At 44.2% G+C, this 27,966-nt stretch overlaps 1 protein-coding gene across 1 annotated transcript in view; it reads right to left on the bottom strand.

The window, feature by feature from the left end:
- RRAS2 (RAS related 2) overlaps nucleotides 1–20,322 on the bottom strand; it is a 62,063-nt gene extending 41,741 nt beyond the window's left edge. The window contains exon 1 of the mRNA XM_061610309.1: nucleotides 19,951–20,322. Within this exon, the coding sequence (XP_061466293.1) occupies nucleotides 19,951–20,055 (105 nt within the window). The 5' untranslated portion in view covers nucleotides 20,056–20,322. The remainder of the gene's footprint in view (nucleotides 1–19,950) is intronic.
- Between the last annotated feature and the right edge of the window lie 7,644 nt (nucleotides 20,323–27,966).

Here is a 27,966-nt window from a genome sequence, read left to right as displayed (position 1 = left end):
GCTGGACGAGGCCTCAGCTCCCACTCTTGAGGCCATGTGTCCGCCAGGTTTCTGCTATGCGCAGCAACCAAGGGTGGGAAGGCGGGGAGGGGGAGTGGCAGTCATCTATCGGGAGTCCTTGATGTTCACCAGGCCTCCGCTCCCAAGGACCAAGTTTGTTGATTGCATGTACTGGAGGTTGGGCCCGAAGGGCAGTCTGGGGATCCTGCTTGTGTACCGCCCGCCCCGCTGCACGGCAGACTCCCTGACCGAGGTGCTGGAGGTGGTCTCGGATGTGCGAATGTTGACCCCAGAACTGTTAGTACTGGGGGATTTTAACGTACACACTGAGACCACTCTCATTGGAGCCCCTCGGGATTTCCTGGAAACCATGGCTTCCTGGGAACTGCACCTTAGTAACACTGAGCCCACCCATGTAGCCGGTCATGCTCTCGACCTTGTATTTGTCCTGGGAGTGGCGGGGAGTGTTCTGAAGTTGGGGGCCATTTCTTTTACCCCCGTGTCATGGTCAGATCACTATCTGGTGAACTTTGACTTCTCGATGCCACACACCCTCCGCAGGGGTAAAGGACCTATTAGAATGGTCCGCCCCAGGCGCCTGATGGATCCGGATGGATTCCTGACTGCGCTGGGGGATTTGGAACCTGCTGAAGGTCGTCCGGTCAAAACCCTGGTGACGGAGTGGAACGAGGGAATCACCAGGGCATTAGACCGGGTGGCTCCGAAACGTCCTCTCCCCCTGAACAGAACTCAGACAGCACCGTGGTATACACCTCGGTTGCGAAGTCTGAGACAGGAGGTGAGACGACTAGAACGCCGGTGGCGGAAATCCCGCTCTGAAGATGCTCGAACACAGGTTAGAGCAGCAATAGCTGCCTACCAGGTGGCAATAAAGGCAACAAAGAAAGATTTCTTTGCTGCCTCTATTGCATCCGCAGAGTGCTGTCCCAGGAAGCTGTTCCAAGTGGTCCGAAGCCTGGTCGGTCCAGTCACTCAGGAACCCTTGAAGCATTCAAAGGCTTCCTGTGACAAATTGGCAAGGCACTTTGCCGATAAAGTCGAACACCTGAAGAACTCGATTCCGTACGCTGTGGATGCAGTAGAGGATCCAGAGTTAACCAGTTGCAATCCGGTTCAGTGGGATCGGTTCCAGCCTCTTCCTTCTGAGGATGTGGACAAGGTACTTTCAACGGTGAAGCCTACCACCTGTCTGACTGATCCTTGCCCATCATGTTTCCTTATGAACTGCAAGGAGAAATTGGGCGAAGGGATCAGGGCGGTGGTAAATGCATCCTTGAAGGAGGGTGTAATGCCACCGGCCCTCAAGGAGGCAATTATAAAACCCATTCTAAAAAAGTCCTCCTTGGATCCCCAAGTTTTGAACAACTTTCGCCCCATTTCGAATTTGCCATTTTTGGGCAAGATCATTGAGCGAGTGGTGGCTAACCAGTTGTCAGCACACTTGGATGAAACGGATTATTTAGATCCATACCAACCGGGTTTCAGGACTGGACATGGTACTGAAACAGCCTTGGTCGCTCTGGTAGATGATATGAGGAGGGCATTAGACAGGGGAGAATTCACCTTTCTTGTCCTCCTGGATCTCTCAGCGGCTTTTGATACCATCGACCACGGTATCCTGTTAGATCGCCTGGGGGGATTAGGAATAGGAGGCACTGTTTTACAGTGGTTCCATTCCTTTCTCTCTGACAGGCATCAACAGGTAGCATTGGGAGATGAGGTTTCAGACCCTTGGCCCCTCACTTGTGGAGTACCACAGGGTTCTATCCTCTCTCCCATGCTATTTAACATCTATGTAAAACCGCTGGGAGCTATCATCAGGGGTTTGGGGCTGCGGTGTCACCAATATGCTGATGACACGCAGCTCTATCTCTCCTTTAAATCTTCACCAGAGTTGGCTGTAGAGACCTTGTCCAAGTGCCTGGAATCCGTGAGTGGGTGGATGGGAAGAAACAGGCTGAAGCTCAATCCTGATAAGACCGAGGTGCTACTTGTGGGTGACAGGGGAAGGTTGGGTGTTGCTGACCTGAATCTTAATGGGGTAAAATTGCCCCTGAAGGATCAGGTCCGCAGCCTCGGGGTTGTTCTTGATTCCAAGCTGTCCATGGAGGCTCAGATTTCGGCAGTGAGCCGGGCAGCTTGGTATCAACTACACCTCATATGGAGGTTGCAACCCTACCTTCCTATTCATCAGCTCCCACTGGTGGTACATGCCCTGGTCACCTCTCGATTAGACTACTGCAATGCGCTCTACGTGGGGTTACCCTTGAAAACGGTCCGGAAACTACAACTGGTGCAGAATGCGGTGGCACGCCTGCTTACGAACAGCCGCCGCCGTGATCACATCACGCCGGTGTTATTTCATCTACATTGGCTTCCAGTTGTTTTCCAGGCCCAATTCAAGGTGTTGGTCTTAACCTTTAAATCCCTATACGGTCTCGGCCCAGTTTACCTGAAGGAGCACCTCCAGTACCACCAACTAAGCCGCCCGACCAGATCAGCCACACAGGGCCTTCTCTCCGTCCCACCAATGAAAACAGCTAGGTTGGTGGGGACTAGAGAGAGGGCATTCTCAGTGGCGGCCCCCACTCTCTGGAACTCCCTCCCGTTCGATCTTCGCCATGCCCCTTCCCTAGATACATTTCGCCGAGCCTTAAAAACATGGCTCTTTGGACAGGCCTTTGGGGTCCCCGGGGTGGGCTAATTTCTTTATATTGTTTTAAAATTGTCTATTGATGGCCCTGTACTGCCGCTTTTTAAAATGGTTATTGTTGACTGCATTGTATTTTATTATGTATTGTATTATTATGTATTGTTGAATTTAATGTTGTACGTCGCCTAGAGTGGTTTCGGCCAGATAGGCGACACAAAAATTAAATTTATTATTATTTATTATTATTTTCAAACAGGGGAGTGCACAGATGGTCTGTAGTACAGAAGAGGCTGATTCAGTCTCAAAGTCTCCACTGGACAGTGGCAGCCTTGTCCTTGGAGAGAGCATTGAACAGACTGGGAAATGCTCCCTCACCCCTTTTAACAGGGTAAACACCGTAAGGTCTGTAGAGGCTATCTCGACTGGGAAGGCTCTACTTCGCTCTGATATCCAAGATAATCTGATTAACCCTTCTTTTCCCAGCTGTTCATCTGCTGCACTTTCACCTTCAGCCCACTCCCTCATCAATGTTCCCATCTGACTTTCCCCATGCCTCTTCCCCGAATCACCCACGAATTTTCCTTTTACCCATCCTCCCCCATCTGGGGCCAGTCATGTTGACCTTAGGGATCAAATTACCTTTTTATCATGGAACATTGCTGGGTGGGCTGTAAAGCAGAAATCCCCAGATCTGGTCTCCTATCTCTCCAATTTTGACGTAATCCTTTTACAGGAAACCTGGTTTACGAACTCAATTTATCTCAATGGTTTTTTAACCATTGATTTACCAGCTGTACCCCCCTTGAGTAAAGGCAGACCTAAGGCTGGACTGGCCATTCTTCTTTCAACCTCTCTGTCTGTTAAATCAACAAAACTTCCACCATGAGGCTCATTGGCTTTGGCTGTTTTACTGGAACTTAGTGCTGTGTTTCTCCTATTAATGTTTATATCCCTCCTTTTTCGGTTAGGGCGGATATTAAACAAGCATGGGAAGCTTTGGAGAGCTATATTCTAGACTTAGAATCCCTTTACCCCCGAGTCCCCCTGATTATTATGGGGGATTTTAATGCTAGGACTGGCCCTAATAACTCCGCTCTCTTTTCTTCCAATCTTTGGGATGCTACAGACCTTAACAATTTAATTTTCACTTACAAAAGATCATCTAAAGATCAGAAGGTGAATTTTGGAGGGATCTGCCTGGCCCTTTTGGCGGGCTGCTATAATCTGACGATTCTGAATGGCTGCCATCTGATTGATAACCGAGCGGAATACACCTATCTTTCGGGTCGGGGCAGCAGTGTGGTAGATTATGTTCTGACTTCTCCCCAATTACTTAGGTGGATTTCTAACTTTACAGTGGGAAACAGATTGGATAGTGACCATCTCCCTCTAACCTTTACACTTTCAGTGTTTGAGAGTGGTCACTTGATGCCAACGAACATCTACCCATATAACTCTCTCTCCCCCCGATACAAGAGAATTAAATGGTCATCGGACATCTTGGATAAGATAGCCTCCTTTTTAGCTTCCCCATTGGGTCAAGCCCTTAAAGGACGCATCCTAGATGTCCAAACCTGCTTTGAGGGCTATTCCACTCTGACTCTTGCTTTGGAGTCTTTCCTCAAACCTAATCCTCCCCACCATAAGACCCGTACGCTTCACCATCATGCCCGCTGGTTTGATAATACCTGCGTGGAAGCGAAGAGAAATCTGAGAAGGATTTACCGTAATTATAGGACCAATAATCTTAACCAACTACCGCCGGAATATTATTCTGCAAAATGCTCCTATAAACTTCTCTTAGCCTCCAAAAAAAGGCAGGCCATACAAGAAGGTTGGAAGGCGCTAATTAACGCATCCAAACTGAATGATTCCAAAATGTTCTGGGCTCTTGTCACTGATGCCCTGTCGTCCGCAAACCCCATTGCCTGTAATATCCCTTCCCATGTTTGGGAACATCATTTTTCGGCCCTCTTTAAGGAATCTCCTTCTCTTTCTTCAATTTGGTCAGATACAATCGATTCTGTGGATCTTCCAACATGGCCGCCGGTCTCTCAAAGCGAGATTATATTCCTCATCAAACGTTTGAAGGCCAGCAAAGCCCCCGGCCCAGATGCTATCCCTCCTGACTTGCTAAAATCCCATCAGGACTGGTGGGTCCCTCTATTAGCTAACCTTTTTACCATGATTGATAACTCTGGACGTATTCCTGCCTCTTGGCTTGACGCCATAGTGATCCCTATTTACAAAAAGGGGGCTCGAGATGATCCCCAAAATTTTAGACCTATTAGCTTGCTCTCTACAGTTGGGAAATTATACACAGGTCATCTTAATGATAGACTATCCACTTGGATTGAGGAGGAAAATATTTTGGGCCCGGAGCAGGCAGGCTTTAGAAAATATAGATCCACACTTGACCATTGCTTCCTGCTAAACCACCTGGCGGAAAAATACTCTGGCTCTCTTGGAAATGGCCTGTACGTGGCCTTTATCGATCTGAAATCTGCTTTCGATTCCATCCCCGGAGACAGACTCTGGACAAAGCTTTTTCACTCTAGCATTAACAAATGGCTTCTTTTCCTCATCTACCAACTCTACCAACCCTCTACCTTTAGGGTCAGATGTGGCATAGATGGCTCTTTAAGCAATCCTATTTCTGTTGCCAGGGGAGTGAGACAAGGGTGTATATTAGCTCCCACCCTATTTAATCTTTATCTTAATGATTGGAGTCAAATCTGTCACTCCCCTGGTCTTCCATCCTCCCAAAATAGCTGATCATGCCTGCCCTCTTTTGCTGTACACGCTGATGATATGGTCCTACTGTCTCTATCGAGAATAGGCCTGAAGAGATTATTCCGTGCATACATAGCCTATTGTGCAGATAACATGCTATGCATTAATTTCACTAAGACCAAAATACTAGCCTTCTCTTCTCGCTCTCCTACGTCCGATTGGGTAATTAGTGGCCAGCGGATCTCCCAAGGTAAACGATATAAGTATTTGGGGATCATATTCCACTCCTCTCTATCATGGTCATTCCATATCCGTACAGCTGTGGCTTCCGCTAAGACCATGTCTAAGGCTCTCTTCCATTTTTTTTCCCCAAAGGCGGGCAATACATTCCTGCTGCCACCAGAGTCTTTCTTGCCAAAATTGCTGCACAGCTTCTCTATGGTGCCCCAATTTGGATAAAGGACTTTAGCCCCAAAATCGAAGCTGTTCTCTCCAGCTTTCTTCGCCTAATTTTTGGAGTCTCCCGTTGTGTTACAAGTGCAGTACTATGGCTGGAAGCTGGTCTTCCATCCTTAGACTGCCTTTCTTGGACTCGAACTTTATGTTTTTGGTTCAAGGTGGCTCAAGCAACCCCCTCCTTTGGCTATCTCAATGCCATTCAGAAAGACTGTTTCGTCAGTTCATGGGCTAAAGCCATTCAGCATAAATTATCCTCTCTCGGTCTTTCTTCGGACTTCTTAGCCTTATTTGACTACTGTTCAGCCAAAAGGATCATTGTTAATCGCATAAAGGACATTGACCTCCAACGAGATGTAGCAAATGCCGTCAAAATATGTTCTCCACTTCATTTAGGCCTAAAGTTTAATTCCCCCTTCCCAGCTCACTATTTGGAGTTTTTAGATTTCCCATGCTATAGACTGGTTTTTACTAGGGCCAGATTTAATTGCCTAGCATCCGCCCTTCTTGACGGCTGCTATCGCGGGGTACCCTACGATAACCAATTCTGCCCCTGCCGTCAGAAGGACATCGAATCTGTGTTTCATGTTTTTTTTATTTGCCCTTTTATTCTAATGAACGTACCAGGTTCTTAAACCCTATGGTTGAGAAACTGCCGGGAAGTTCAACAGCCGAGAAGCTGAAACTTCTCCTTTCAGGCACAGACAAGCTTTTAACTATTGGGGTGGCCAAATTCCTCCACGCAGCCCAACTTATACGTAAAAACCAAGTCCCATAAGTTCAGGTTGGCGCCCCCATTTTTATTTTTATCTTTATTTCTGTATCTTGATTGACATTGTTTATTTTAATTTTGTATTGTATACCGGGTCTGTGACTGTACAATAATAAATGAATGAATGACTTGAAGGCAGTACATTTACATTTAACATTAAAGCAACAAACCAGATGCAACCTTTATCACATAGGCATGATTCACAGGAAGAAAAAGAGATGCTACTGATATCAACTACGTTGCTTGCTACCTTTGTGTCGTCATCCTTGCCCTTCATGGGAATCCTCATTATCTTCTTATCCAAGCTTCTTGGATGTCAGGAATGGCTTTTTTGTTTATCAAACTCTACAGTGCTATGTATACTGATGGTATTGTTGCTTACACAGCACTGAGTGACTAACTGGAACGTGACTCTTAAGTATTAACCCTACTACCACACAATTATCATTTGTTGAAGTCACCTATACTGAGTTGAAGTAATCACTCCCAGGAGCCGAACAAGAATACATTAATTGTTGTTTCTGAATGGGTTGGGGGAAGAGAACCCTGAAACTCTCAGGAGCCAATTCTTTGCATTGTGTATTTTAAAGTTATCATCATCACCACCACATTTATATCCCACTTTTCCTCCAAGGAGCTCAAGCTGGCATTTTATCTTCACAACAACCCTGTGAGGTATTTTAGGCTGAGAGATAGTGACTGGCACATCACCCAGGGAGCTTCATAGGCAGTGCTATCTCCTTGTCTAGTTGTAGTATGTTTATTGGCTCTCTTCCTATTGATTATTTATATAGCAAGATGCCCATCATTATAACCAAAGCAGTGTGTAAGGGGAAGGTCTGTGTACTTCATAAACATAAGAACACTTCCCCCCTAGAAACACTGTACCTGCTAGAAGATCTGTTGGTTAGGGCTGAGTCATCCACCCAGTGTCAACTGTATTATTGTATTCAACGCAGATTAAACCCACTAAAGTTAATGAACTTAAGTTAGTCATGTCAATTAACTTAATTATCAGGGTCTACTACGAGTAGGACTAGCACTGAATACCACTCACTGTTCCCAAAAACAACATTTTATTTTTCTCCACTGAGTAAAAAGCAGCCAATTCATTTATACATAACAGAGAGCAAAAGGAGTCAATCTTTGGCACTCACCAACCCTAGCGATCAATATCTGATAAAGGATCAACTTGTCCTTCATTTTTAAAGTGTTCACCATCTTAACAATTACTCAGAATGGTATAGTATTAACTTTTTTAAATGCTACAGATTTAGCAAGTTAATGAAAAATTAGTATTACCCTCCTCAATATTTATCTATTTATCTATCTACTTTATATCCCACCCTTCCACCTAGAAAGAACCCAGAGTGGCAAATAAAAACATTAAAAGCACTGTAAATCATCTTAAAAACAAAAGACTTTAACATTTTAAAACAAAACTTTTTAAAAAAGCTTTAAAAACATATTAAAAAGTAATTCCAATACAGAGGCAGACTGGAATAAGGTCTCAGCTTATTGAGTTTTCAGTAGGTGCCAAAAAGATATCGGAGATGGTGCCTGCCTAATATGATGCCACAACACTAAAAGTCCGCTTCCTATTGTGTGTGGAACATACCTCCTGATAAGATAGTATCTGCAGAAGGCCCTCACATGAAGAGCACAGTGATCGACTGGGTATATAAATGTGGCGGCACCTACCCTGTAGAATTCCCTACCCTTAAATATTAGACAGGCGCCATATCTGTTATCGTCTCGGCACCTACTGAAGACCTTCCTCTTTCAACAAGCCTTTTAAGTTGAGACCTTATCCCAGTCTGCTTCTGTGTTGGAATTGCTTTTTAATATGCTTTTAAACCTTTTTTTTTTAAAAAAAACCAATGCTTTAACCTTTTTTTAAAAAAGTCTTCAAAGCTTTAAAAAAATGTTTTTAAAGTTGTTTTGTTTTAATGTATTTTAATGCTTGTTTTTATGATGTTTTAAAGTGTTTTTAGTGCTTTTGTTTGCTGCCCTGGGCTCCTGGTGAGAGGAAGGGCGGGATATAAATCAAATAATAAATAAAATAAATAAGATGATACAACATAATGCATACACATAATCACCTGCTTCAGAAACAGAAATTAATTGCACCTTATTTTGGTAGCCTAATCTGAAATATACTACTGTGTCCAATACTGAGAATTGCAGTCAAAGTAATGTGCTTAGACAGGCACAAATGCATATTTGTTTTTTAAAGAGGCTCTTTAGAATTTGCTTGTTCCTGACAAAGGCAGATTCGCTGCAGTTAGGGATGCTTATATATGCTAAAATTAACTAGAGATTTTCAGTAAAGTGCAAGACAACGATCTTGTTCTTTAACTGCTGTTCTGCATGCCATCTATATAAAAAAAGCAAACATTCAACAACACATTTGTAACATTGTGTATATGCAGACAATGTATTTCTGGTACATTTCATATAATTGTTACTGTAGACTGTTCAACTTAAGCCTAAAAGAACTAGAGAGCAAGCAACTGTTAGCAGTTTCTGGATGTTTGTTTGTTTTTAAGTTAAAGAGCCACTAAATTCTATTCCTTTGGATACAGAAACACAGAATGTTAAGAGGGTAAAGTGGGAAGAAAATGCAGGGTATATTGTGACAAACCAATGTGTGACAGCTGGGGAAAAGCTCTGTAGCAGCTGCACACATTCTATAGCACAACCACAACACAAAGCAACTTATTCCTACCTTATCCCAGGCTACAGCAAACAGGCTATTCAGATTGCTTTTCCAAGCAATTTGCTAGGATTTGGATCTTCAAGAACTTCAGCAACTAATTGGATCTCAAGCAGCTTTGAGCTCAGCCCCTCAAACTGCAATACCTAGCCTTATCGCAGTAGTGCTTAATTCAGCATTTTAGTTCTAGTAATGGAGGAACACTTTACCCCACCCCTTGAATCAAATTGCAGATGCAGTCCACTCTTGAGATTGAGGATGACTGACATTGGCTATCACCCACTAAGAGTAGACCCACTGCAATCTATGGAAGACAGAAATGCAAGTCTGCTCATGTCAAGTCAGAGTTTAACTTAGTCAGGTCAGAGTGTAACTTAGTGGGATATTTACTCTTTCCAAAGTAAATACTTCAGAAAAAAGCAAATGGACATTCACATGTTGCATCCGAGAATACATCTAGAATTTGTGGTTTATCTGGTGACTGAGATGCAGTGAGGCCTGAATAGACCTGTCCTCAGAGAAACTTGTTATTGCCGGGGTCTTTCCCTCCACTTTTATTCAATAGGGACACTATCTTTCCACCCAGTGTTACAACCCTTAAGATTTCCCTGGCTCCCTTCACACACACCCCGCCTGCCAGCCCTAAATTGCACTGCTGCTACAATCAATGTTACAGCTCTTCCCACTGCATCTCTCTAAACACATACACAAGCCAGGGTAACCTGGATCACACTTTAGGGTCGTTATGAACTACTCTGCTCCACTCAGTACTTTGCAGGGCAAGCAAAACCAACACTCTCTCAGCTACAGCCCTGTCATTTGCAATAAGGGAATAATAATGGACTTTACCTGATCACTGACAAAGCAAATTATTTGAAATGTCCAGAGAATTTTTTTTTAATGAACTAAGGGCCAAGTTAGGAAAAACATGAACCCTTGCCTTTGCTGCTACTTTTGTTGTTGTTGTTGGGAAGTGGGGAGGGGTAGACATGCTACTACTGCCTAATCACAGCTACATGAAAATGCTGAATATCTGAATTGCTTTCTATGGACAGCAATCACTTCACCAGAGAACAACAAAATGAGCAGAATATTGCCAGCATATTTTGTCTTATATCTCAGGTTCTACAAGAGCAAAAGACTTCTCTTTTTAAAAAGGAAGGAAACTAGGAGTCTGAGGATTATGATTCATCTGGGAAGGAAATTGCCCCCCTCCAATGCAGATGCCTGTCTTGGACTTATCTGCCTGCAGAGAAACCTATTCCCTGGATCTCCTCACTTGTCATTGCTTAAGGCAAGAGTCTTGCGTTATTCCAGTCAAGAACTGAAGATCTTGCAGTTACACAGAAGGCAATTTCCTTTGTGGGTGCGGTATTTTGAACTCACAGAAAGAACAGTTACAGTGCAATTCTAACCACATTTACTCACACATAAGTTCTACTGCACTCAGTGAGGGCTTACCTCCCAAGTATGTGTGTATTGAATTACAGCCTTATTTCTTATGGCATGCTAGTAGTGCACTGAGTTTGGCAATTACAGGATTCAAAGGATCTATTCCACTGACTGCAGAAGTAGCTACAGGTCTTACGAGAAATGTTATACAAGTCTACTGGAAGTACCAACAGCCTCAAGTGCAACTGATTGCTGCACCTATGGAAGTGAACACAACCAATGGCCTAACCCTGGGGCAGCCTTCCCAACCCTGGTAACCTCGAAATGCTTGGAACTACAACTCCCATCAGTCCCAACCAGCATGGGTAATGGGCAGGGATAATGGGAGTTGCAGTGCAAAATATCCAGAGGGTACCAGGTTGGGGAAAGGCTGTCCTGGAGTGTTGAGATCTGCTATAATAGGTGGCTGAAAAAGCATGCTATGAATTGAGTGCTATACTAACAGATAAAGCTAAACCAAGTGATTCTGCTAGTACTATTCTTTACCGCTCCACAACCACAATGGCACACTGGAAACTATTGTTGGTTACAGCTATGACTATATGAATTTTACATCTTATTCCATCTCGGTTCTTTCACTGCTTGCCTCTTCAACCTATAAAAAACATACTTACACACCAGTTCTACCAAAAATGAATGGGAACTTCAATCCAGTATGGCCAGAACAGGCTGCATAATGACATGGAGCACTAATGCACTCATAGGAGAATTGTATGTAGGGGTACACTATCAACTAAAATTTGCAATCAATGAAGTTTCATGTACCAAAAGAATATATACACACACGCATACACAGACGCATACACACACAGGCAAGACAGCCTTTGCTGTATTAGAGGGTCACCCTATAGATCTGGATACTGCTCTGTAAGTGCCAAGCTTTATGTACTCCTTGAATATTTCACACAGTTTGTTTATTCTTGTCTTGCCTGCCTGAAAGAGGACAGTGGCTCTTTCCTCCCTCCCAGCTCTTCTTGCTACAGAAAGGAACTGGGGCTAGTTTGTATAGTACAGTAGTGATAACTTTATCTAGCCCTGGCGAGACCCTGGCTTATTACTAGAAGCAAATGTTTATAGTGTTACAGTATCAATTATGAAGAGACTTGTTACTTGGACAATGAATGCATTGTGACATGTTTGGCATGATTAAGAATTATCATTAACACAAAAGGTTCGATCTAGATTTTTCTGCCATAACTATGAAACTACTGTCTATGCCCAACCACGGAGACCGACTATCCTTCCAATATTTAAGTAATTTTTTATTGCTGCAGAGGATGAAAGTGTTTATAAAAGAAGCTCTATAAAACAGATACCATAATGCAATGCAACAATTCCTTTACTCAGCCTGTGGAGCTTTAGTCTGGAGTTAAGCACTGTTGTCATCAGCAACTGCCTTTGACAGGTACAATCATATTACTGTGCAATGTGGACAGGGTTTGCCACCCAAGCAAGCACAGCTGCACTATGGCAGCAGCAAGCTTTCTGAACACAGTCCTGTATACACTGCAAGACAATTTTAAGATGCAGGGCTCTAAGAAAGCCATGATATTTCTGCATCTGGGTGTCTAATTGACATTGATGGGAAATACCATTTGGCAAGGATTGTGTGAATACATCTGAAGATTAATATTATACCAGATGTTTAACATTACTCAGTATTTCACTTGCAATGAAAGCAGTAGTCTTAATATCCACTGCCCTAGTGCAAAGCAGCTGAACGTCAAGAAGACTAAAGACTAACAGAAGATTTATGTAACTTTAACGTTGACAATGAGGACACTGAACTTGTCAAGCATTATCAATACCTTGGCACAGTCATTAACTGTGGAGACAATAGTCAAGAAATCAGAAGAAGGCTAGGACTGGCGAGGGCCGCTATGAGAGAACTAGAAAAGGTCCTCAAATGCAAAGATGTATCACTGAACACTAAAGTCAGGATCATCCAGACCATGATATTCCCAATCTCTACGTACAGATGTGAAAGTTGGACAGTGAAAAAAGTGGATAAGAGAAAAATCAACTCATTTCAAATGTGGTGTTGGAGGAGAGGTTTGCACATACCCTGGACTGCGAAAAAGACAAATACTTGGGTTATAGAGCATATTAAATGAGAACTATCATTGGAAGCTAAAATGATGAAGCTGAGGTTATCATACTTTGGACACATAATGAGAAGACATGATTCATTAGAAGACAATAATGCTGGGAAAAACAGAAGGGAGCAGAAGAAGAGGAAGACCAAACAAGAGATGGACCGATTCCATAAAGGAAGCCACAGACTTGAACTTACAAGATCTCAACAGGGTGGTTTATAATAGATGCTATTGGAGGTCACCAATTCATAGGGTCGCCATAAGTCATAATCAACTTGTTACAACAACGTGCAAAGTAGAACATTTGGCCACTGTATCTGTTCCTCTTGTACCACAACATGAAATCACACATTCTACTTGCATTATGTGCTACTCAAGTCACATCAGAAGAAAAACTAGGCATTGTAATTAGACTGAAGTCTAAAAAAAGCAAAGTGTTTCAAGGACAAACAACTAGGATACTGAGATGCTTGCCTGAACAAAACTTTTGGGAAATCTACACATAGTTAACAGCATATACTGAAATTCAACACACACATTTTAGTTCACCATTCAAAAATAAGACACAGAATAGCTCACTTTTTCCACATTTCTATCTGGTAAGCAATTCTGATTGTTCTTCACACTGAAATCTAATGAGAGGTTTCAGCTCATCTGCTTAAGAAAAAAGTCAATCATTAAATTCAGCTGCTCTGATCACATCTGACGCCACATTTACCTTGATAAATGTAAGTAATTAGATCAGAGATTTTAATGACACAGCAACACCTAAAGATTACTGCAACAAACATAAGAGTATGTTTCAAGTAGTTATTTTCCTAAAAAAAGAAAAACATTCACATTTTCCAAGACAAAAAAATTTCCTGTGAAAATTGAATGGGTGCATATGCTTTCAAGGTGTTACAAACCTGAGCCAAACAAACTCTGTTTAGGAAGACAAGACATTTTGTGGCCATGTTCTCACAGATAGCAGATAAGAAAGTCAATTTGTTTCTGGAATATGCTATTTCAGATGCAGATTTCAGATGTGACTTGAGTAGCACATAATGCAAGTAGAATGTGTGATTTCATGTTGTGGTACAAGAGGAACAGATACAGTGGCCAAATGTTCTACTTTGCACGTTGTTGTAACAAGTTGATTATGACTTATGGCGACCCTATGAATTGGTGACCTCCAATAGCATCTATTATAAACCACCCTGTTGAGATCTTGTAAGTTCAAGTCTGGCTGCGACAATGGACTGGATGAGAACTAACAAACTGAGACTCAATCCTGACAAGACTGAGATGCTGTTGGTGGATGGTTTCTCTGATCGGATGGTGGATATATACCCTGTCCTGGATGGGGTTACACTCCCCCTAAAGGAACAGGTGCGTAGTCTGGGAGTCACCTTAGACTCTTCCCTCACACTTGAGGCTCATGTAGCCTCGGTGGCCCGGAATGCGTTCTACCAACTTCGGTTGGTAGCCCAGCTACATCCCTATCTGAGTAAGGAGGACCTCACATCAGTGGTACATGCTCTGGTAACCTTGCGTCTGGACTACTGCAATGCGCTTTACGTAGGGCTACCTTTGAAGACGATTCGGAAGCTACAGCTAGTGCAAAATGCGGCGGCCAGACTGCTAACAAGAACTAAGCGGTCTGAGTATATAACACCTGTGCTAGCCCGTTTGCACTGGCTTCCAATATGCTTCCGGGCCAGATTCAAAGTGTTGGTACTTACCTATAAAGCCTTATACGGTGCAGGACCACGATATCTGTCGGAACGCCTCTCCCGATATGAACTGGCCCGTACACTACGGTCTACTACGAAGGCCCTCCTCCGGGTTCCGACTCATAGGGAAGCCCGGAGAGTGGTGACAAGATCTAGGGCCTTCTCAGTGGTGGCCCCCGAACTATGGAATGGTCTCCCCGAGGAGGTGCGCCTGGCGCCGACACTATCATCTTTTCGGTGCCAGGTTAAAACCTTTCTCTTCTCTGAGGCATTTTAATTCCTGTTAATTCTAAATTATTATATTTTGATTTTAGACTGTACAGTTTTTTGTACAGTTTCGTATTGTGATATACTGTATTGTGTTATTTTTATTGTATTTTTAATGTTCACCGCCCAGAGAGCTGTTGCTAGTCGGGCGGTATATAAGCTTAATAAATAAATAAATAAATAAGGTAGGCGTTTACTGAATACTTGCATACCAGGGTTTACATTACTGAATACTCATAAATCCTATGCCTCCCCAATGACTGGACTACAACTTTATTGTCCCCCACCACTGACTGTGCTAGCTGGATTAATGCAAGTTGAAGTCCAGCTACATTTGGGGGGTCACAGGTTCCCCATCCCTGTCCAATGGAGGGGGGCAGCAAGGAAAAATAGATCTCAGAAGAAAGGGTTCTTGCTTAGATTTTTCCCAATCCTCCAACATAGTAGTTTTCTACGTGTACAACTCTTTTTGTGGTGAAGCATTCCCTCATGTCAGCTTCCGTTTTCTGTCTGCAATGGTACAATCTAGCATTAGATTTACACACTGAGATTATGATAACCAAGCCTGTGTTCCCTTCAATGACTCAGATCAATTGCAATTAAGGCTACAATACAGTGCACACTTACCTGGGAGTAAGTACCATTGAACCTAATGGGACTTACTCCCAGGTAAGTGTATATTGGATTGTAGCCAAAATCACTTCAGAATTTAAGTTGCCCCTTTTTGCTATAACACTTCCCTGCATTTTTAGCTTCTAGTTCCAGGTAGTCTGATACCTTCTGCTGCTCTTGTACATACAAAATAAACATTATTAAATAAGTTGGGCTCTTCTGTAACATGCTATAAATACCTCTTTAGAGAACTTGCTGACTTTAATGTACATTTTGTTGGAGTCCTTGAAATAGCAAGGAAAAACTGTGGGAAAGTGCAAACAGTTTGCCCATAACGAGTGAGCAGTAAGTAGCACTTTATATTTCCTCCAGGTCACAAATGCAAGGCTATTTTCCTGGGTACAGTGAGGCTATTCCATCTACACATATTGCCTGGAAAAGGCAATGCCTCAAGCCAACATGGCTGCTTCTCTCAGTCAGGCCAAAGGATCAGGAGAGGCAGCCCACAGGACTGACACTCCTTCTTGACCAAAACAAGTACAGGCATTTTCTTACTATTTGCAAGGCAGATTTGTATGCAATCATCTTATTTCTATAGCTTGGATCGTGTTTGTGGAGGACTGCCACTCATTTAAGGCAGGTGATTTGCCCATTCCCTATACCTGTGCCACTACCCATCCTGTTTGAGGATCTCCAACCTTCTAGAACAGATTTCTGGGATGCAGAAGGGGGAATTGACAAAACCCCCCCAAAAAGTACTTCCCCACTTCTGTAAGCATAAGTACACTCATAGGAAATCTAGATCCAGCTGTATATGTTAAGTTATAAAACAGGTTCTTTCATGAAGAATCTTAAATAAGATGTACAACATATTATACTCCCACCTTCTCAAGAGTATTTGAAGGGAGCCAGATGTAACAAAGTACTTCCTATCCTCTTAGATAAAAGCTCACCTTTTCTCTGAATTTATTTTTCTGATCCATAAGTAGAGATCAGCCTCAGGCTTTTCAAAGATAAATAAGAACATTAAACACTAGATTACTAAATTAAAGAGTAAAAGCACAGAAAATGCAGTTTGTACATCAATTACCAACTTGGAAAAGAAAAGTCATTTCTCTCCTTTTCATTTATGCACATCCATGTCCTTCTCTCACAGGAATTGAACTTGGAAGGATATTTCTGAACATTTTTTTTATTCTTCTGCTGGCTTTATATCAATACCATTGAAGTCAGGGCATTAGCACTAGCCCTGTATTAAGGCTACATTTGAAGCTACAACTGTGGCTAGTTTCTTCTACCAATACATACTCATCACCATGTAACTACCTATTTTAGGCAGAGGACAAAGGAAATGACATTACCACCCACCATGATTCTAAGTGCTATTTTGCCCTTAATGGGTAAAAAACAATTTATGAGACCAATTGGTGCACCTAAGTGGATGGTAGCCTGCAAAAACTTACATTCCCATTAGTCTTTATATTGTAGCCAAAACCCAAGTTGTTTTGGCTACAACAGACTCACATGCCCACCCCTCTGGAATGGAAAACTACACAGTGGGTATACAGCCATAGTCAGCATGCAGACAGTACTAACTACGGAAGCTATACAAAGTCTGAATGGTAATCTGTGAACTGTAGCTTCATCCATGCCGGGATAAACTAATCATCTCCATCCACTGGCAAAGATCCACCAATAAGACTCACAAAATAGGATTACAATTATTCTAACCCCAGCATTTCAGAAAAGGCAAGCTATTCAGATCTTTGCTACCACTCAGTAGTAGAAGACAGCAGACATTCAAAGTGATAAACAAATCCAACATTATGTGCAGATAGCCATAAACAGCCCTTTAACTCAAAGCAGGACTCAACTGTAAATGAATACTTTTATGACTGCACTTTGGCTTCCATTTTCAGCTTTATTAGTCTGGCATTCAAAATTGCATCAGAAGAGAGCCAGATCACAACAACTGTCAGATACGTTTGAATAAGCATGCACAGAACTGAAATGTAAATACCACTGTATTCAATGGGACTGACTCCCAGGAAAATCTACATAGGTTTACAGCCTTAAAAGGTATTTAGTTCAAATTGAGACTAAATACAAATTTGGGGATGCATTATACAAATTCTATGAAATAATCCATAATCTACCATTTCTCCCACCTTCAAAATAGGATAGTGCAAGCTCTTGGCTTCAATTTACCTTTTAATAGGGTGGTTGTTCATATGGCAATTGAGTAAGAGACACTAAAACACATATGCAGAGAATATCAAGGAAGTGCCCAATAGGTATTCTAGACTGCAATCTCATTCTTTATATAACCTACTCACCCTGATTTGCTTTTCCATTCAGACTAACCAGTTTGATCAGTCTTCATTCATGTAATAAATTAAACAGTTTAGGAGAACTGGGGTTAAGTTTCATGAAATCTTTATACACACTCATCAATCAAGCAGACGTGGGAGAAAACAGGGGCAAGGGAACCAAAGCACACTTTAGGAAAAAAAAGACCTACTAAAGAGATAAACCAGAGGGGCTTCCATCTCAATTCATACACTGCACTAACCTGCTTAATTCCAGTTACTGACACAAGAAAAACAGTAGGATAAACACATTCACAAAAGTTGGTCACTGTCTCAGTAAAAGCCAAAAACCTTTTCAGAATCTGAAATTCTGGTAACTGGCCATGGAGAGGGGGCTACTGGAAGAGGATAGAAACCAAAAATCTTTTTGTTCTGTAAGCGCTGAAATGTTGCAGAGCTGCAAAGAAACAAACTGCCTTTTCCACACCCATCTGGTCCAAAATGAGCCAAACACAATACACGATCTAATATGTCTGCCAACTCTTCAAAGCATATATAAATCACTTTTCCCAAGTACAAATAACCCCCACCAATATAAGAAATGGTAATAAAAATGTTTATCACAAAAAAATCCATTCTGATGCCAATGACAGTTCCTATATGCCAGTTACATCACTGCTGATCATCTTAGTTGCAGGATTCAACTTTTCTGTGCACAACCAGACCACCATCCTCCTTCCCATCCCTCCCCCCACTACAACATGTCCTCATCTGCCAAATCCTCTTCTTAGTTTGGCCCCAACATATGCACACACAAGAAGAAAAATAACTCAAATTGTTCCTGGGGGCTGCCTTGTTCAAACAAATAGATCCCTTTCCTCTCACTTGTAAATGTGTAAAGGGTACTGAAGTTCAGGGTGCCTGTGGCTTGCAGATATTGAGTATGTTGAGCAAGAATACGCAGCCTTCTCATCCACTCAAACCCGAGCAGACATAAAACCTAAATAAACATTACATCAGGGACTTTTTATAATACTGTTTCAGCCTCTCTTTTTGAATAGCAACATCCACTTTATCACAGGATTTTCCCCGTGGTGAATCTTCTCACCCAGATACCCATACTCTGACAGGCAAGTACCCAGAGTTAGAGTTTAGTAAATACTTCCTGTAAGAGAGGTTACCTGGGGTGGAGGTATTGTGCAAGTCATCTGCCCGCTTTCTGGGTCAGAAGCAGAATGAAGAAGGGAGGGTTATTTTAGAAAAACACATACTGCATTGGCGTGGAAGGCTTTTGTTTTATCAGGTATAATGTAAGGAGGGTTAAACATGTTTGAACAAGTATGCGCTAAATTTCTTAGAATATAATCACTGCCGGTTTCCAGAGAGCGATTAAGGGAACAGACCTGTTGCAAACAAGATTCCTAGAAAGGCAGCGCGAGAGCCCAGATTTCATTCCAAGAGATCCTTCTGGCCCGAAGCTAAGAAAAGCATCAGCACGCCGCCGACTGCGGGAGTCCTTCCTCCTAAGTAAAACCCGTTGAATTTAAGGGGGCTTACTCCCCATGTAAAACGTACACAGCCTCGCCACAAAGGCGGCAGCGCTCAGGGGACGGACGCACTCGAGTCCAAGGTCGCACAAACAGTGCTGAGGCAGACGGCAGCTTTAAGGCTAACCCCCCTCGAGCCATCGCTGGAGCTCCGAAGTTGGTCCACCAAGCAGGACCCAGCGCCCGCGCCCCAGATCACAAGCCCCCCCCACCCTCCTCCCGGACTGTGCGCGCCTCCAGGCCCCAGAAGCCTCCCAGCCAAGGCAGCGGGCAACCCCTCCCTCCCCGCCGGCCGAGGAGCTTTACGAGGCTAAGCTCCAGGATCTTCTCCCACGAGCGACCGCCACAGGGAGAGACACCACGGCCAGGCCTCCCCCGGCCAGAAGGCAAGAGAAACCCCGCCACTCCCAGCAATCTCTCCCGAGAGCAAGCTCAGGCGGAGAAGCCCGGAGGGTTGCCCAGGGGACACTCCAGCCCCAGGCAGCGAAGCCAGCCTCGAAGAAGCCCGGCAGAGGAAGAGGAGGGGGTGCCCGCCGCCGCCCCACCCTCGGAGAGCTCGCAGAAAAAAGCAAGGGGAGCCTCCCCCTTCCGGGCCCCTCACCTGGATGAACTGGATGGTGAGCGCAGACTTGCCCACACCGCCGCCGCCCACCACGACCAGACGGTACTTTTCCTGCCCCGGGCCGTCCCTGCAGCCCGCGGCCATCGAGGAGGAGCCCAGGCCAGGCAGGGCGAGAAAGGCGCACCGCCGCCGGCTCCGCAAGTATCTCTGCACTGGCTATGGGGTTGCTGACCGCCGCAACCAGCTGCTGGGGCTGCAGCTGCTGCCTCCACAGGCCGGGCCGCTTATGCGCGGCGAGGGAACTCTAGCGAAGTGGAGTCGGCGGCTCGAAGGCAGCTGCCAGCTGCAGGCTCCTCCTTTTCTGCGCGGCGGCTGCTAGCAGAGTAAAAGAACTAGCAGCGCCACTTTGGGTACAAATGGCCGTCGGGAGGAGGGGTTGGTATGCAAATAAATGTGAATATTCATGAGCTGGGCGGGGCTTTCCTGCGACTGGAGAAGCGCCTGGAAAGAGTAATAGTGCTTACTCTTGGACCCGGAGGAGGGGGGGATTATTCCTCCCACACGCACGTCATCTTTCTCCATCTCCCCACCCTCCCCCAAAATCGCACAGTGACTTTTGTTGATTTTTTAAAAATATTTCTGAATCTTTTAAATGTTCCTATAGAGAGACGTGTGTAACTCATTATTGTACGGTGAGATCGACTTTTTATTTAACTTCTTTTCGTGAAAGAAACCCTGCAGTTTTTGGATGCAGTCCGCGCCCATTGAAGTCAAGGGCAATTTGCAATGCAAGGCATTTTTAAAGTAACAGTTGTGTGTCCAAATGAACACCCAGTCCTACTTTTTTGGGCACCCAGTGGGTACGAATGGACAGGCACATAAAATTTAATCAGTGAACCAAGAACACAAATTCAGATTGGAACACTGACTAGAAGTATGAAATTCTAGGGAAGTGGAATAGAAACAGTAGAACCTAGGAGCACATTACACAATAATTTTTAGAGTTCTTACAAACCACCAGTCCTTCTGCAAAGCTTCTTAACAAATTCTTTCTCCCTGTACACTGTGATGTCTGGTTTTCTGTATCTTTATTATTTTTTTCCGTAAGAATTCTGCTACAGCAGGGCATGAATAATAAGGAGCAGTTTTTAATTTTAATTTGCTTTTTAATGCATGCATTTACTGGTGGTTGGGCAGGCTAGTAAGAATTTTCTAGGCTACTAACTTGTGTAAATGCATTTGCAAGGCTGTCTTCACTCCCTGTGGTTTGCTTGTTTGTGTGTTTGAACTGCCTTTGCCTCAATCCAAATGGCAGGGCTTGTGTGTAGTAGAGAGGCTTCCATGTGCAAGCCATCCGAAAGAAAAAATGTACACCCAGCAACAATTCCTTTAACAATGCCCTGTGCAGAGAGCAAGTTTGCATACCTTGGCCACACAGGCACCCAAGAAGATGTGTTCATGCCCCTCGAGAGCAAAGGATTTAAGGGTGCAATGGTAAACCACCTCTGAATACCTCTTACCATGAAAATATATTACTATGAATATATATATTCAAAGCTCTATAACTGCCACCTTGGAAACAGCATTTGTATGTTAGCAGCTGATGAAGGCGGAACCCAAAACCTTTTGGTAATATAATAAAAACCTCAGTTTTGTTAATCACAATTACGTGTATATATTTTTAGGCGATTAAAGGAATCCTTATAGGGATCCAGAGCAAGCTTGAGTGTGTGTGTGTGTATAAGATTTATAGGGTCGCCATTAGGCATAATCAACTTGAAGACATAGAACAAAGTTTTGTTGTTGGATTGTGGCTTTCATAGTTCAGAGAAGCAATGTGGTGAAGTGGTTAGAGTATTGACTATGACCTGGAAAACCAGAGTTCATATCCTCACTTGACCCTGACGCTCAATGGGTGACCTTGAGCCAGTCACTGCCTCTCAGCCTAACCTACCTCACAGGGTTGTTAGGGGGGATGCAATGGGAGGATAGTGACCAATGTATGCCACGTTGAGCTTCTTGAAGGAAAGTGTGAGATATGTATGTAATAATAAAAATAATATAACAAAAAAACTTTAAAATATACAGTGCAAAGAACTGAGGCTTAGGAGATTTAGGATTCCCCTCCCCCAAACCATTAAGAAAAAACAATCCATGCCTTCCACACTCCACCTGGCTTCACAGATCCGCCACAAACACCAGCAGCTTCTGCACTGGACATAAGCAGATGGACTTTTCCACTTCCTCCTCCACCACAGCTTCCTACTCATTCCCCTCCTCACCTCCACATCCCTCACCTCCACCATAGGCGCAAAATCTACCAGCACCAAAATTTTCACAACTGAGTTACGAAAGAGATGCCTGAGCAGCTTTGGCAGATGAGGTCCCAGGCTCATTTTGTCAAGGTACAGTAGGTCTCATTTTATCACTTGTGGATCAAATCTGACTTGCAACAGTGGAAGCTAAGGGTAATGATCCTCTCATCTGTGCACACAAACCACTTTCTCCTGCACTCCTCAGCTGGTCCCCAACCATGATAGCAAAAAAAAAATCTTGCGTTCAGCCACTACTAGCTAATCCAAAAAAAGCCTTCTTCTCAAGGTGCTGGTTAGGTTTAGAGATGTGAAGGCCTGGAAAAATGGGGTGGTGGTGATTTTTCTGGTTTTTTTCCAGGGGTTTTTTTCTTCAATTTTTCTGTTTTTTTTACTGGGCCTTCGCATCTTTAGTCAGGCTCAAACTGATTGCGGTCCTCTGGACCGGCTTCTAGGTCTGAGAGACTCTTTTGGGGATAGCATGGCACCCTGGATCTGGCCAAACAATGCTACTGGGGCCAAGCAGCCTCACCACGGGGTTTCTACCTCACATGGTCCATCACGCCACCTACCGCTTAGGAATCTGTGCCCCTCCCACTAAGTCTCAAGACAGCAGCAGGACTGCATTAAAGGCTGATAAGGGTGACTCTGGAATGTACCTTCCTTGCCCTAGAAAAAAACAGTAGATCCACTGAGACACTTCTATACATGCCTGACAATGACACCCCTCCATTCAGTTGTTCAGGAAGAGCAGTGGGGGAATCTACCACTCCTCTCATGGGCAGTCACAACTAGCAGCTCCAGCAAAGGGCCTGGGCAGCTTTTCTAATGCCCAGTTGAGAAAGGGAACTGTCCAACATGGAAGAGTCTGAAGGGGAGTGGCAGAGCTCGAAGAACATATGTCCCTTCTTGGACTCAGCTCATGCAGGGATGAAGCTACCTGCATCAGGACATGAAAGATCTGTGCCTCCCTCCACAGGGTCTTACAATGCACAATCTCTGTCTACTCTGGGCTTACCTCTGTCTGTTGCCTCTCAGACCACACCAGTGTCCATTGTACATCCCCATTCTGGACCAACATGAATGCTACTGGCAGAAGAGGTGCATGGTCATTTCCCCGTGTCTGCAGGCCCTCACTCTGTCTGATGTGGAGTGTCTTCAGACCTTCCAACTGGACAAGGAAGCCACTCTGTTAGATGCTTGGCCTTGCCTGTAGGGCCCACTCCATGCTAACTGCAACATCCCCATGCTCCATAAGGTCCTTCTGGCTTGTGTTACCTGGCTTCAGTGGATTTCCAATGGGTGTTGCATTGGCCAGGGCGGGGCACTACCAGGAGTTCATCTGCTTTTCTACGTCTGAGGCAAAGCTCACCAGAACCAGGCTTCCCCTCAGTTATGGGGATGAATTATCAATGGTACATTTGTATCCATCCTTGCAACCAAGAGCAGGCCCCACCTCTACTGCAAGCACCATCATCAATATGTGATCAACATAGGTGGTGAATGACATGATGGCAAGGAGTGTTCATGACTCCCAGGTCCTTGAGGCCTCCAGTTTGCTACACGTTGGAAAGTTGGCTTGAGAGCCACAGATTCTACATTCCTCCAAACAGCTGATTGCACATACCTTCTGAATACTTCTGTTCTGGGTGCCTTTATTCTGATGCGATATCCTGTGGATGTGCCATGTCTTAGTAGAGCACATCATACCACCAGGTTGGTGATCAAGTGGGATTTCTGGCTGCTGAAGATGCATGTCTGACGCCTGCATCAAAGGGGGGGGGACTTGTTCTGCTGAGTAGGTCTCCAAAGTGGTGGTGGGCTATGCCATGCTCCATAATGTCACAATACATGGGAAGCTGCCCATGGACAAGGGTGGTCCTGGGCAGGCACCCCGGCAATGAATGGTGCTGCTTGCCTCCACCATGCCCTCACCATTGCACTCCACCACAGCTTTGTCCATTTCCTCCCCATCTATTGGCTCCCCTGCCTTGATTTCCACCTCTCACCTTCTCACTGCTGTGAGCTTCCATGCCCTGTGATGTCCCTGTGCTTTATACATGAGTGGTACTGCTATGAGTTAGTCTTTTAGCTCTGGCTGGATCGCAATCCCCATCACGTCTGACAACGATGGTTTGCAGCAGGAGCTGGTAGGAATTGTGGTCTGACAGGCGCTGGTGCCAGGGAGCTGCTGAGGATCCCCCTTGGGGGAAGAGTGTGTTCTCTGCCTGATACGGCAAATGAATCAACAAGACACATGGCGAATGTGTGTTAAGTAGTGCCCCAAAAGAGTGCAGGGTGGTGGGCCGGGCTTCTCTTTCTGCACTGTCCTGAGGCACAGCAGTCTGGGCCGCAGATGTATTTGCTGCTGAGATGGCTGTTCTTCCCACTTGGCTTTTGAAGCTGGAGAAATGTTAGCAAAGTTCTGTTTCTTTCCCCATGAGAAGTGGAGGCAAACTTTGCTTGAAGTCCTGTGTTTTTGCACAAGTGTTGCCCTGTGAGTGCAAAGTGCCCTTTCACCATGGTGCACAGTTGGAACCATGCGTGACATAACCCTGTGCTGCATGAACTGCTATCTGCGTTTTGATTTACGCATGTGAGGTTTAAACTCAGCCGGTGTGGGGGGGTGATTGGCTGTTGAGTTGCACCATATCCCAAGTTCTCCTAAGCCACTGTGGGTGTGGCGAGAGTTAGAGAGGTGCCTGGGCAACTTCATTTTTAGCCCTTCCATTTCCTCCTATGGGGTTGAATTGCCCTTTCGGAGGTGTGAATTCTGCCAGGTTCTGAGGGTGTGTCTGGTGGCTGATGGGGATTTGGACATGGCAGAACAATATCCAGACCTCACCATGTCCATTCCCTGACTGGAGTTTTTGGCCTTTCCACTGGCTTGACTCCTGGCAAATGTGTCTTATACCTGCTGGGTTGCTTATTGACAGCATATCAGAAGTCTCATACATGTGGGGGAGGGAAGGAAATACTTTAGCCTCCTCTGCTCCTCTTCTCTTGTTATCTCAACAGATCCCCTCACCTCAGGAAAGTGCCTGGGCACACAGTACAGCTGCCACATTCCTCAGTGACTTGCCCTGATCTCTCCCATACTTTATTCAAAAAGCCTTGTTCCTCATTCAGAGCTCCTCATGCAGGTACAAGATTTCTAGCATGTCTGGGCAAGCTTAATGTTCCCTTTAAAACAGAGTGACCATTGCACACTGGAGTGGGGAGTTGCATGGAGGGAGGTCTGAGAGTTGATCCAGGGACAGTGGTGCAACTAGGCCATTTTAACCCCTGGACTCAATGGCCGTATGGGGAACCCTTTTAGATGGCCATGTGTATTACTTCAGTTGTGAGACACCCAGTTAACATTACTCTTCTCCCCACACACACCCCTCACCATTCCATGCTTTACAACTGCATCTGCATTCCTGGTATGTTAGAGCAACAAACAAACCCAGATAGTTTGCCAAACCTGGTTTTAAAAAAGAAATACTCCGAGCACATGCAGTGTCACATTTTAAACTGACTTAAATGGGAGCACCGTTGTAACTACAGGAATGAAATAGTGTTTGCTCCTCCTGCCCTGATGCTACATACTTTTGAATTAGGGAGAAACACCACTTTGTTGTGGGAAAGGATAATGTGCTTTCTAAAGCAATAAATATATAAGGATTTTTTTTAAAAGGAGCATCTGTAACTATGGGCATGCCTGGATGCCTATGCCCTGCCTATAGCATGTTTTTTAATAGTAGGAAGACCAGCATCAGCCACAGTAAGTTCAAGCCAGCCTAGGGGCTGATGCCCAGCCTGTTTGTCACAGCCTCCATCATCTGCCACTCTCTGGGTCATAATTTGGGGGGGCCTCTGGGCTGTGATGCTTTGGCTTCGGCCCAAGCTTGCAGGGGCTCCCCTTTTAGACTGCCAATATTGTCCTTTGTCTCATAGTCTTTTACCCCTGTTGGCATCCAAGAATCCAGGATGCCAGCTTAGGTTTTCCCTCCCTCAGAGAATGTAGCACCATTCCCCATTTATTACAGTGGGCATTGTAAGATTCAAAACAAAACAGAACAGGAGTCAGCCTTGGTTCTTTCTTGAACTATCATATTCTCTTTTCAGTTGTATACTGTTTTATTCTGCTGATATTGTGTCACCGCTGCTGTCACAATATTTTCAGATTGTTCTTTCATGGATTGTAATCTGTTATAATGAAATTTTATATTTTAATATTTTGTGAGGCACCTTGGGGGGGGCTAAACCCAAAATGTGGCCTATAAATACCAAGCTAAATAAAATAAAATAAAACAGAGTGGTGGAGCTAAAGCACAACTGAGAAAAGGTACCTCTTCTCTGGCAAGGTACCATAGTGGCATTCTGTCCTCTTCCTGTCCACAGATTGAGACCCTCTACCAGTAGTATAGTGGCACATTCAGAAGTGCAGGGTCCCTTCCTGGTACTCACAGCCACACTCCCTTACAGCCATGCCCCCAGGATTTTGCAATTACAAAATTATAGAACCAGAATAAAACTCCTGGGTATATAGGCTCCCCCCCAAAAAAATAAATCTCTCTTTCTGGGGACTATATGTTGCCAGAAATATATTGATTTTAAAGATTTGGAAAAAAAAGCCAAGTATGAGACTAGGATTTGGGAGACCAAGGTACTTTTCCATGAAGTTCATTTCTCACTTACCCAAGTAAGTGAGATTCATGCAGATCAGCATGAAAGAGGAGGCGTGTGATGGCTGATTCATTCCAATCAGCATGAAAGAGGAGGCACGTGTTGGCTATTGAGAAGAATCTTCTCAGTAACTAACCCACCTCCTTTCACTCTGATTGGCTCTACTCAGCATGAAAGGCCAAGGAAGCATGTTGTTAGCTAAGTCAAGTGAGAAGACTCTTCCCAGTGGTTAATAAACTCCCCTTTCATGCTGATTGGTTTGTACATAGGGACCCTGCTCCCAAAAAAGAGATTTAAGACTCCTCACGTCCCTGGACAACTACACTCCTGCTCCCTACAACAAGGTTGGCGATCTCAGGCCCGGAGACCAAATGTACCCCTCCGGGGTTTACCATCCAGCCTTCCTCATGCGTTGTCATGCTTGTGATAAAGCAGGCTGTTCCTTATGAAAGCTCTTGCTACAACAAACCAGTTAATCTTTAAGATGCCAGAACGCTCTAAGTCCTCTTTCCCTACCCCACTATCATTACTCCATTAAAATTCCAGTTGCTTCAATGGGAGTCATACAGAATCTAACTTAGACAAGTAGACTAAGAGGACTGTTAACTACAACAGAATGCAAAGCACAGAATGTGCAGCTAGTCATAACTGCTGTACAACTGGGTTTTTACACACCAATATCAGCAGCATAACAAATAAATCAATTATCATCTGTGATGTTACAACAATAATGGGAAATCTATTCATCATCAGGAATGTGTTTTGTAAAAATGTGTACTAGTGACCATCCCAGCTGTTGCAGCAGTAGATCCTATCAGTGATTTAGGGTTACTTAGAAAAACACATGTTGACTTACTTCCTTTCTATTCTTTATAAAATTCCAGAGATAGTTCTTTATGAAACTGCATTTTCTTTATTATAGTCAGGCAGGATCTAAAAGTGCAATCCAACCCCAATGTTAGGATGCAGCACATCCAAGCCCCCCTCCTCTTGCCATCAGAGGAGAACCCATGCCAGTGTAAAAAACCCTTGCCGGTGGAAGTCCTGTCTTGCTGGCAAAAGCCGATCTCCT

The sequence above is a fragment of the Rhineura floridana genome, chromosome 2 (genome assembly GCF_030035675.1).
Source record: "Rhineura floridana isolate rRhiFlo1 chromosome 2, rRhiFlo1.hap2, whole genome shotgun sequence".
In the NCBI taxonomy this organism is placed as follows: domain Eukaryota; kingdom Metazoa; phylum Chordata; class Lepidosauria; order Squamata; family Rhineuridae; genus Rhineura; species Rhineura floridana.
Note: the sequence above shows the minus strand (reverse complement) of the source record. Positions and strands in the feature narration are given on the sequence as shown.